Genomic DNA, 13,240 nt, shown 5'->3' with positions numbered 1-13,240 from the left:
TCTCCCTCCAGGAGACTCTGGTTACAAAACGTGACCTGGCAAGTATATTGCTAAGCCGTGAAGTAGACTCACATTAATGTTATCTTGTTCTCATTATCGTATGTTCCGTCTGTTCTTGTTATTGTATGTTCCTCCCCGTTTCTCTTTATCGTATGTTCTGAACCCTTAAACTATATCTATTATAGTTTACTAGTATGTTTACTTGAACTGTTACTGACTTGAAGAAAAGACTCATTTATCTACTGAGTTATAATTTTACCTTAAAAAACAAATTTTTATAAAAAACAAAGTGACATAACTTTAAAAGGAGTTTTTGAAACGGTTTTGATCACTTATAAAAGTATAAGAAATCCTTTAACGTGATGGTTATCACAAATAACATTTACACAGTTATATTGTGTTCAACTTGTATCCCCCCTAAAATCATTTAAAAACATTTAAAAGATTGATTATAGGGGTATGAACCCACCTTATGTGGGCGATTCAACTGCAGATTCGTGTAAGGATGAGAAGTTCCACGAATGAAGTCCCGAGACACAAACAAGTCCTGAATGATATATACTGGCATATATAGGCATGTAATTAGTGTTTTAAACAACTAACATGAAAGGAAACACCATAAGGGACAAGGAAACACATGTTAAGAAGGTTCACCATCACGTGTGATTGACTAAAGGGAGTTTACGGCCACACAAGGGAGTATACGACCAAGATGTTCACAGCCCTAGTGTTTACGGCCATAGAGTGTACGGTCATGGAGTTTACGGTCGTACACTCCTGGAAAATCATGTAAAAACGGTTGTATATAGGGTATAAATCAAGAGTTCCTAAGGTATATGGAAGGATACTTACAATTTGGAAGCTTGAAGGAGAGTTCACGACCCAAGAACCACTATGTGTTCTTGGTGAAAGATGGTGATCTTGAAGATCTAGAAGGATAGAAGAATCACTTACTAGTTTTGAAGGTTTAGGATAAAAAGCTTGATGTTACTTGAGAGAGAGAGAACTGCTTTTCTTGGCTGGAGGATGTGAGAAATGAAGAAATAAAGAGGGAAAGGCTTATATATACACATGAGTTCATGGCCAGGAGGAGGTTTATGGCCGTGAACAGAGTTTACGGTCGTAAACTCCATGTGGTTGGCTTTCTGGTTCGGGTGCAACCTTCTAATCTCGAGCTAATACCTCCTAACACCCAATCCTTAAGTATACTAGTCTTAGAACACTCAGATAGACTCCAAACAATGCTAAATGATATCATAAACGAGTATGATTGTCGAGTAATTGGTTGGTCTTTCAAGAAGATCATTTTTGGGTTGTCACATATGGAACCGACATATATATGTAGGATGATAGTTGTCTTTGTGATGCTTTCATGGAAGACCAGGATGTGTCTCTTGATACTTGTACGCAAGAACAAGATTTTGGCTCCTAGTGTAACAAGAAAAGACCATGATTGGCTCATGGCTGATGGTAACAGTAAGACTATGGGTGTCCCATAACATTCTCTATCCTATGAATGGTATGTGGTATTTTAGGGAACTCACTAAGCTTTGTACTTATAGTTTTGTGGTTTAAACATTTTAAGATACTTCCAGCTCAAAGGGAAGGGCTCGACTTGACTACACAACATTCCCTAATGGATTTTCCGCACTAATTGTTATTGTATTACTCTGATGTTATAAGAAAACATTTACTCTGATTGGTTTTGAACAAATGGTTGTACGCATTTAATGGTTTAAAAATTAAAATTTTTTGTTAGTATTTTCGGGACATTACAAGTTGGTATCAAAGCCTTGGTTTGAGGGATTCATGCACACTCTTGGATGTGTATGAACTCAAACTGAGGATTGCTAATCTTTTTTGAATGAAAATAGAATTTCTAAAAAAAATTTACATTGAAAGGGGTGTGATGCATACGATAAGTCGAGCTCTAGTAAGTGATTCCCATAATACTCGTACATGTTGATATGTTATATGTGTTATGGAATGTTTTTCATGTTAGAAGTTAGCATACCGATATTGTAACGTCCCGTAAATACTAGGTAAAAATTTCATTTTAATTAAGTTAAAGCCATTCATTCATTGTTCCAAACGACAATTAGAGTTAAAGCATTCTCAAAACATTAGAGTAACATGTAAACATTTTGTGCCGAATAAAACTCCAGTGGATGCAGTGTGATCAAAATAGACCCTTCCTTTTGAAAACGGAAGTACCTGAAACAATAAATATAAACTGTAAGCACAATGCTTAATGAGTTCCCCAAATTACCATATACAATACACATATACATATCACTGCACGTGGGTGTGTCGGGTCCATATCAACCCCATATTACAACAAATAGTTGTGTCGAATCCGTATCAACCCCCGAGTCCATATCTACCCATATGACAGCAAATAGTTGTGTCGGGTCCGTATCAACCCTCAAAACAATAATGAATCCAAGCCTAGATTGGCTCTATGCATATAACATACAATCACACTAGTAATAGTCACAAAGGCAGAAAGCACATACATACATATGAGTAAGTGTCACAAAGACCACTATTATCCTAAAACATAATCTAGTGGGTCGACATTGGTTCCTTCGACCCATAAGTACAGTAAGGAGACTTACCTCATAGTCTGAAAGAATAGTTGCACTGATTACTGCTCCAAAAGCTATCTCTATCGGTCACCTATACAATTAATAGGGACCCAAATCTCAAACTATAATTCAAACTACCGAAAATGCCCTTAGGTCAAACTTGGTCAAAATCCTGGTCAAAGGTCAAAAGTTAAAAAGTCAATGAGTCAACTGAAGTTAACGAAAGTCAAAGTCCAAGGCTATTGAGTACGCCCATCGTACTCAACGTATGCTCAGCGTACACGACCTGTTCTTACTCCTCCATTAAGCACTTTATTCACTAAGACCTTTTGTCCAGATCTCAGATCTAGACTTAGAACATTGACTTAACTTATTAAGTTTCCACCTTTATGACATTCCATGGCTAGAAAAGGTTCAAAAGCTAAAACCCTAACTTATTAATCCATAATGATATCATAACTCTTGAATGGAAGGGATAGGAGGACCAAGATCACATTTCTTTGGTTCCTAATAGCTCCATAATGGATAAAGTTTCCAATTTATCCATTAGAATGATCAAAATAACCAAGATCTAGTTTTTATGGCGCAGGGGACCAAAAGTGCATCTTTCTCAACCTAATCCATTAAGTCTAAGTCTCTAACCTTCAAATTTGAATCAATATGATGATTGGATGGATAAAATTCCAAATTTATTCTATAATCATGAAATAAGAACTTCTCGAAACAGGATGTTCTAACTCTCCCCCACTTAAACTAGATTTCGTCCTTAAAATCATTCCCTAATACTTCTACTGCTATAATAGTCAAACCTCTTCAATGTTGTTATCAGTGCCCTTTCTTAGAAGAAATCACACCTCTTGGTGAAGAAATGAACCTTTCACTCTGTCTTTAGTAATCGAAAGAAAGCCCAACTACTCTGCCTGAAAAATGGGAACCCTAAACAATGTTTATCTTCTCACAGACAAAACTATCACATCCTACATCCATAGAAACCCCAATTCACAATCCGAACCGAACGAAACTCTTCCGACCCTACATTATTTTGTTGACCACTAGAAAGATAGAATCCCTATCGTTTCATCGTGGATGAAACATTTCATTTGAAAACAAGGCGACTCCTAACACAAGTTTCACCCCTAGCCCTTAGGTACCAGACCAAAACATAGCACACATTCTGATAACCACGAATTTGCATATTTGATCAACTCGAGATCTCTTGATTCCTTGTTCAACTTCTACTAAACTGGGATGCAGAATCCCTAACTGTTCGCTGAGATCACTACAAAGGCTTTCAAATGAAGAAATCTTGCAAACGGTAAATTCTAAGTTGACTGCTGCGAAGTATCAAAATGCTTTCCATATTGAGCTGGTGAATCCTATTCCAATCCTTCTACATTCAGAAATGTCAGTTGAAAGGGTTGTCGTCTTACCTCAATTTGCAAAATAATTGAATAGTAATGTACGACTCACAATGAATGTTAGTTTGTATTTAGTCATGTGTAAACCTTATTTGCAGTATGTGCGTTTTTTACCTTACAATAAATGATGTGTACGTACAATTTATTTATGCGTAAACGATATCAATTTTTTACGAAGAACTATTCAAAAATAATCAAGAAAAAAACAAGAAATTAAGAGTTAAAAAAATAGTTTGTGGTAGGCTAAAAATGATAGTTTATGCTTTTTATATGTTGTTTTTAACAACACGAAGTTTACTTTGGAGAGTAATAAAAATGCGTAAATGATATCAAATTTCAGACCTGAATATTTTGGGATAAAGAACTACATACAAACAACATAATCAAGGAAACAAGCATGCAATTCAAAGTAAAAACAATAATTTTTTGGTAGGATAAAAATGATAGTTTATGCTTTTTTATGTCGTTTTTTACAACATGAAGCTTACTTTGGATGGTAATTACAATGCGTAGATGATATCAGATTTCAGAACCGTATATTTTGGGACAAATAAATAGGTACAAACAATGTAATCAAGGAAAAAACATGCAATTCAAAGTTAAACCAATTGTTTTTTCATAGGCTAAAAATGGTCGTTTGTTCTTTTTGGATGTGGTTTTTAACAACACGAAGCCTACTTTGGAGGGTAATAATAACATGTAAACGATATCAAATTTCAAACTCAGAATATTTTGGGACTAAGAACTAAGGTCCAACAAATTAATCAAGGAAAAAAACATGCCATTCATACTTAAACCGATACTTTTTTTAACATTCAATTTGTAGTTAAAATGCAAGATTGTTAATATGCTAAATATAATACTTAATAAAATAGTCATAAAGATTAAACAAAATTTATAACTCAATTACATATTACGTAAAACTTTTCCACTCTAATCTAAGGGCAATTTAAATCATAAGTGTTGCTGAAATCAAAAGTGGGGTACATAGTTTCATTCTGTGACCAGGATGCCAATTCATTAGTCCTTATCCCCTTGCTTGTCGATTTTTTCCTCCCCTATATCTGCTCCCGGAACCTCTACTCATATAATTTTTCCTCGTGTGTCCGAATTGACCGCATGTAGGATATTCTTTTTGTATAGGACACTCACCTTGTGACGGAATACGAACATTGTTTCTTGGCCTACCAAGCTGACATCTCTCTATAATGGGTGGCTTGACAATCATCTAATCATCAAGGATCTCCTACTCAGATGGGTTTCGCAAAGGGTTCACACACTCCTCATAAGTTTTCCTCGGTTTCTCTGTATGGTAATATTTTAAAGCAAATTATGAATAGTCTTGGTAATGGTTCATTGTTAGCACTTTTATCGCATGACCATAAGGCATGCCATCTATTTGCCACTGCCTACATGTACAATTTCTTTGTTGAGAATCAACAATTACATTTTTGTTAGTAGAGCTTTTCACTTCAAATCTAGTATTTGAGATTGTCTACATAATTCAATTATTACAAGCAATTTTATTTTCTTCTACATTCACATCAACCCATTGGGTGAGTGTCGTTTTCGCATCCGCTACAAAAAACATTTCATACAAGTAATAAAAAACATTTCATATCAGTAATTAATATAAAACATTAGTACCTGAAAAATTCATCTTTAGAAAACTCCCTTAGTGCATTGTTGCACGAAAAAACTCAGTCAACATCAATATTGACATCTTCTTTGCAAATCCTAACATTGAATTTATCGACTTTGTACTATATAATGTCATAAGAAAATACCGATTCCCAGGAAAATATACCCTTGCCCATTTTACTGGATTTATATTTCGTAGGTATTCCCATACACCATCATTTACCCTTCTTATTCTTTTCATACCAACATCAAAATATTTTATAGTATATGCTTTGCAGGTCTCCTCAAACATTACCTCCATCGTGTCACTATTTCCGAATTTAACTGCAATGTTGAAATACAAATAGATACTACATATTCCATGAATGGCGTAAGGAAATATATTTGCAATTGATGTGGCTATGGATGAAGCCCTATCGGATATGAATGTAAGGTCCGCCACGTTATTTATACATTCATGTAGGTTTTGAAGGAACCATAACCACATCTGCATACATTCTCTTTTGCATATGGCATAAGCAACCGAGAGTATTTGGTTCTATCCACCCGTCATTACTACAAGCAACATCGTACCATTGAATTCACCCTTTAGGTGGCCAACATCAATTATTAGGGTTCGCCTACAATATTTTAGGAAGGCGCGTACCTACAATAATTTATAATTGCATTAAAAATTAACAAGTAGGATTCGTAGGTAATATTTTTTATAAAAAAATATACCTACTTACTGAGCAACCAAGCGCGATATACATGAACTCAAATCGATCACCTCATCTGTTTTAATTTGAGTAACTGTTCTTGGATTATGTTTGACGAAGTTGTGAACATATGTTGGGATTATGTTTTTCCCGCCAAGCCTATTGGTATGTGATATTAATTGGAAATTACAAATTGATGTCCGTGACAATTTCATTACCCCGGTAAACTCTCTTATAATCTCCGACCATAACCTTAAAGATAAAGTGGCCGAGAACATGTTTCTTTGATAGTCGATGATTAAACTGCAAGTTTTTTTTTGCATAACATGTGTGTTGTTCAACAAGTTTTGTGACTTGGTAACCATTAGTCGATTTGATTCCTCTTATCGTAGTCATCCAAGAACAATTTTCAACCAAACAAACCACCTCAAACCTTTCTTTATTCGATCTGATAGTCCTATCTTGCCTATCCTCTGCCATGTATTTTGTTCCAATTACAAGCTTAAGCAACTCTTTGTTTCCAAACATGTGTAGAAGCTTGATCTCTTGACTCATGTCCACCCTCTAAGATGGAATGTTCATGTCAACATTTATGGGACACGAAGACAATGGGGGCATACCATGAAACATGGTATCTGAATAAATAAGTTTATGTTCATCATCTAATTCTTCTCCATTAGAGTTACTATCTAGGTCGGATAAATCCAACTTGTCACAATCTACAAACTCCCTGTATCCTTTTAGTTCACCATCATTCAAAAAAGGAACTTCTTCTTTTCTAGATTCATTACCGACCTCATTGACCATTGGCTAGTGATTTGTGGTCAAAGTTATGATGTATACCCACATCATTAACATATGTACTGACATCATTATCACCAACATACTTATAATTTTGTATTTCCACATACATAATTGGTTATGGCACTACGTTTACATTTTCTGCAACAATATGATATTGAGATAGATTTGGAGATATAAATGTACATATTAGGTTGTTGCTCTATTTTCTGCTGTATATGTTAGTCACATATGTTTTTCCTTTATCAACAACTTTCTTACCCCTAACACCTTCTTCAACCATCACATACACCGACACAGGTTTATCTCCAATGACATTTATTACCTTGATCAACTTTTTAATATCATGATCATCAACAATACCACAATAATACAGTTGCTCGAGATGTTGATAAGACAGTCTGACTTTTGATTCTTCGGGAATACCCATCTTACTTTTCATCAAATAAAAAATTCAGTGAATATGATGGTCTCGTAAAATTCAACACCATAATAAAACATTTTCGGACTGTATCCCAGTAACCATACATATGATAGTTATGAATTAATAAACTTCCCTCATCCGTCAGTGATAAGCAATACGGAATACTCGGTTAAACTTGTTCTATGAATTTTGAGAGAAAACAAGCTAAAGAAGAAAAACCACGAACTTTTAATCTGATAAATATGATTCTTCTAATGTATGTAGTAGGTACAATATATTAGTCGACTTTTACAAAAAGTAGTCAACTTGTACAAAAAAGTTGTAAAAAAAACAAAATCGTAAGTTTCTGTCATGAAACCATATGTTTTTGAAATCTTAATATCTTGGAGGTTGTATGTTATCGAGAGCATACCATAAGTTTTTTGAAACCTCCTACTTTCGTTATGAAAATAAATTTTTTGTTATTGGTTTCACACGAAAGGGTAGATGAATTTGGAAACCTATGGTTTCACTAGCTATAATTAGATGTGCTAGCTAATTTTTGGCTAAAAATTAATTAGTAATTAATGATTATGACTAGTTTAGTAATTTTCTCTATCATTATTATAAAACAAGAATAATAAAATGCGTCCAAATATTATTACGTTGAAAACTCGTGTTATTATTAGGCTAAATGGAGTGGGTCTCGCTAGTAAGGTCGCCATGGGTCGCCAAGGGCGCTTAACACCGCCCCTTGGCTAGCGCCAAGGGGTCGCCAACGAAGCCTCGCCATCCGGGTTTTGTTCATCATTTTTACATCTCGATTTAATTTTCTATTCCATTATGCATCTCTATTGATTCGGTTTTTGTTCTTCATATTTCAACGAATTAGCAACTCCTATACTCTATTTTTGTGATTTATGTGTCTGATTTATGCAATTTACCGTTGTCTTTCCATGGTGCTTAGACGAACACCAAGTTCTCGATGAAATTCCTCAATGAAATTCCTCAAATATCATTTATTTTATATGTAGCATACAAAACTTAACTCATGATGTTTTTTTTTTTTTTTTTTTTTTTTTCTTTCAGTGGTTATTGAAGCTGTTTTCATTGATATTATTTAGGTAGCCATGATCAGTCTTTGGCATCTGCTGCATGTTTTTACAGGAGTAATTCAAATATATGCATTCAATTGAGGGTGTTGTTGCAGTCAATGATAAAGATATTCTTGAAATTTTAATCCATTGATGGTTGGATTGCATGGTTGGATATCTAGATTTATGTTTACATTGATACTTCTGTATTGACTTTAGCCTTGTGGATGTGAAAGAGAGGTGAGGGGTTTCCGAACAATCATTTGTGATTGTGTTTATCTTTTGATCAAATTTATCATCTTCTTGTTATTCTGTTCTTTTGATTTCATTACATCTCAATATCTATTTCCCATCACAATTTGTAACGTGTGGATCACAAATATGCTTCTATTCCAAATTTGTTTCGGTATTAAAATAAATAAATTAAATTAAATTAGAAAAATGCATATGTAATATTAAAAAAAAAATGTTTGTTTATTAAAATAAAAATCAAATTAAATCAGAATTTTTTTTTTACAAAAAATAGAATGCTAGGAGTTACTGCCTACAAAATGTTAATCTAACGGAGAAAAATGAGATGACACATAGAAAACAGCTACTCCCCTTAGTCTTAGTATATATAATAATAAAATGCGTCCAAATGTTATTACGTTGAAAACTCGTGTTATTAATAATATATAGTTTATTTTGCTTGCAAATTACCCGGATACCCGTTCATTCTTTACAAAAAAAAAAAACAATGGAGTGTTATTCGAATTAAACAAATAAAACTGAAAAATTAAGAGTACGGGTGTGAGTTAACGATAAAACTCTAAAAGCTGAAAAAGAAATACAGATCTTAATGGCCTTGAGTAAACGGCGTTAGTGAGCAGTAGGAGATTAAGAGCAGTAGGGTCTTTGAGACTTTGACTGGTGAGGCTATACGAGTTTTTAACCATATAAGTGTTTTTGAAAAAAATATTTACCCAATGGGTATTCTTTTAAACATATTTACTATAATGGGTTTTTTTTGGTAATTCAGTAAAAAAAAAAAAAAAAAAAAAACACCGTGCCCTAACTCATTCTTTCACAGCGTCGCTTTTACCTGCAGGAAGAAAGGCGCCCTTCAGCCAGACCTTCTTCTCCGGCCAGACCTTCTTCTCCGGCCGAACCGACGACTCCGGCGAATCCACTGCAGCCGACGACTCCAAGGCAATCGGAGGTTGCGACTTCACAGGTAAGAAGCACTCTTCAATCAGTTCAATTTTTTGAACTTTAATCTTCAATCACAGGTTCGATAATCAGTTAAAGAAACGATTCTATTGTACCTTAATGTTCGATTTCTGTCTTTTTTTTTTTGGATTTCCATCACAGGTTCGAATTTTTGAACCTTAATCTTCAATAGCCAATTGTTTCTCTATTTTGTTGTTGTTACTGAAACTTTTGATTCCAATTGTAATAGTTTTCACCACAGTTAGGATTTATTGTCTACATTTGTGAGTATTTGAAATTTTCTGTGAATGCAATTAGATTCCATTCCATCACAGATTCACATTGAACGAAATTTTAGTGAATGAAATTAGAATTGCTTGAATTAAATTAAATTTTCTTGAAAATTTGAGTTTTAGTTTATGTTATGATTGTTTGTTATGTTATATTTTTTGGTAGATAGATGCTAATGTCATATCAGACATTGTTCAAAATGAGAATTTCTATACAATCTCTCAAGTTGCAGTGGTGAGCAATGCAATAACAAATGACAATGAAGCTGATGCAAATGAAGTGCTTGAAGAAGATGGCATAGGAGAAGAAGATGATGAAGACGCTTTTGACAACAACTTTCAAGTTCCTTCAACTTTTACTATTATAGAAGAAACGAATATGACCACCGTCAACAATTGGATTGTGACACAATTAGCGAGCAAAAATGATTTTACACAAGAGTTAGGGAAAGATTCTTTCAAGGACAAAGAAGAACTTATTAGAGCTATCAAGCTTTATAGTATTAGGACACATAAACAATTTGAGGTTGTTGAGACACGTCCAACTCTATGGACCATAAGATGCAAGTTACATTTACAATCCGGTTGCAAATGGCAAGTTCGTGCAATCAAACGAAAACGAAGTGGATATTTTGAAATTACAAAGTACATGGGTCCACATACTTGTTTATACAACAATATTTCGCAAGACCATCCAAATCTAGATGGAAGCTTGATAGCCCAGGAAACCAAACATCTAATTAAAGAGCAGCCTTCAATTAGTATTCCTGCGTTGAGAGCCAAAATAGTCGATAAATTAGGTTATATTCCTTCATACAAAAAGGTTTGGACCGGAAAACAGAAAGTGATTGAACAAGTATTTGGCAATTGGGAAGAATCTTATTCTGCTTTACCCAAATTTCTATGCGCAGTTCAAAAGTTCAATCCGGGGACTATAGTCGAGTGGTTAGTTTCGAGCTCAACCAATGAAGAACCCATGGAATTTAGACGTGTTTTTTGGGCTTTTGCCCCTTCTATTAAGGGGTTTGTACATTGTCGGCCGGTGATTAGCATTGACGGCACACATTTGTATTGTAAGTACAAGGGAACGATGATGATTGCAATGGGAGTTGATGGTAATAATCAGATTTTGCCACTAGCATTTGCAATTGTAGAAAATGAATCGTATGATAGTTGGAATTGGTTTCTTTCTTATATCAAGATTCATGTGGTAAAAGAACGTGAAGGTATTTGTTTAATTTCTGATCGTCATCTTGGAATCCTAAAGGCGGTCAATCAACATGGATCGCCATGGTTAGAGCCACGTGGTTTTCATAGGTAATGTTTATAACACACATTATGTTTATTTTTTTAAACCTTTATAACTCACATTATTGTTGTTTATTTCATAGGCATTGTTTACGTCATTTTATCAACAACTTTTACGAGAAGTTTCGTAATTCAGAATTGAAAGGTCTAGCTTATCGTGCCGGGAGTCAAAATCAAGTTCGAAAATTCAACTCGACCATGGAAGAAATTGGGAAGCTAAATCCACAAGCTAGACAATGGCTAGAGAGTCATCCACTTGATAGATAGACACTTGCACATGATGGTGGGAGGAGATATGGGTTGCTCACAACAAATTTGTCAGAGATTTTTAATAGTGTCCTTAAAGGTGCCCGTTTTTTACCAATCACGGCTTGTGTCCAACTTACTTTTTATAGATTGGTGCATTACTTTGAGGTGAGACGCCCTTTAGGAAACAGTTCACGGGCTAATGGAGATGCATATACCCCTCATGTTCTTGTCAAACAAGTAGCTTTGATGTCAAAAGCAAGTGCACATTCCTTGAGATCTTTTAATCGAGAGAAAGGTATATTTGAGTTGATAACTCAAAGAGGAAGAAATGTGCAAGTAGTTAATTTGGAGCAAAAAACTTGCACATGTGGTAAGTGGGAAGTGTTTAAATATCCTTGTTCTTATGTCTTGAGTGCATGTGCCACACTTTCTTTGAATAGTTGGCAATATGTTGATAAATGTTACTCAATTGTAAAATATTGTGATACTTGGGCTTCCGAATTTTCCCCACTTCCTCATGAAGCGTATTGGCCACAATCTTTGTTTAAAGAATTACTTCCAAATTTTGAGCTCTTACGGAATAAAAAAGGTCGTCGCCGCTCAACAAGACTTCGAAATGGAATGGACATTAAAGAAGGAAGAAAAGCGAACCTTTGTGGAATTTGTAAGCAAAGTGGTCACAATCGAAAAAAATGCCTGTCTAAACCAAGGTAAATTAAGACATTCAACAATTTTTCATTTGTATAACTTTATATCTTATTTTTTATATCTTATTATTTTTTATTTTTTTGCAGATAATGGTTATCGAATCAAAGTTATTTGGAATGTTTCTTATTTTCTTTTGTCTTTAGTAACATATTGTTGGGTTTGTACTTCAAATATTTTAGTGTTAGATGCTCTTTGTGAGTTTAAATTTAAAAAATTATTGGTTGATCTAAATTTTAAAAGTTGTTTCTTGATTTTTACAAGAAGATTTGTTAGTTACATGATGTTTGTAAAAAGCAATTAATAAACATTAAAAGCAAAGAAAAATAAAAAAAAATAATAAAATTATATTAAATAAATAAAAAATTAGTTACAGTGAAACATAGAATTTACATATAAAATGGTTTTAATTTGCGGTGCATGTCCTGGTAGGAAAGAAGGAAAAGGAAAGGATTACATGATTTAAAAAATAAAATAAAAAGGTAAATAACCCTATATGGTAAATATGTTTAAAAGTATACCTGTTAGGTAAATAATTTTTTCAAAAACACCTATATGGTAAAAAACACGAGGCTATACGGTTATTTGACGGCGAAAAGATTTGCAGTGCAGCCTTTTAGTACGAAACATAGTAAAATTTTCAATAACTTTTTTTTAACAAATATAAATATATATATTATGTAAATGTCATGTTATTTTATTTTATTTTTGAAAACGTATAAGAGCATTCGAATTTTAATATTTTCTATTTTTTTACTATTTATACAATTTATTGAAAATGTTTTTTTTTTGTTTTTTTTATTACAATGTAAAGTACAAAAAATAGTTATTTAGTGAATTCATAACAGTAAACC

General features: G+C 33.7%; 1 protein-coding gene across 1 annotated transcript; it reads left to right on the top strand.

The window, feature by feature from the left end:
- The first annotated feature begins 7,326 nt into the window (after window positions 1-7,326).
- Window positions 7,327-12,479, top strand: LOC145029575 (uncharacterized). The gene is made up of 7 exons (XM_078978075.1): window positions 7,327-7,360; window positions 8,639-8,652; window positions 9,716-9,859; window positions 10,291-11,441; window positions 11,516-11,679; window positions 11,779-12,391; window positions 12,476-12,479. Exons 1-7 carry the CDS (start codon window positions 7,327-7,329, stop codon window positions 12,477-12,479), a joined length of 2,124 nt encoding a protein of 707 aa, XP_078834201.1.
- Window positions 12,480-13,240: the final 761 nt, after the last annotated feature.

The sequence above is a fragment of the Lactuca saligna genome, chromosome 2, assembly GCF_052625555.1.
Source record: "Lactuca saligna cultivar CGN05327 chromosome 2, ASM5262555v1, whole genome shotgun sequence".
NCBI lineage: Eukaryota > Viridiplantae > Streptophyta > Magnoliopsida > Asterales > Asteraceae > Lactuca > Lactuca saligna.
Note: the sequence above shows the minus strand (reverse complement) of the source record. Positions and strands in the feature narration are given on the sequence as shown.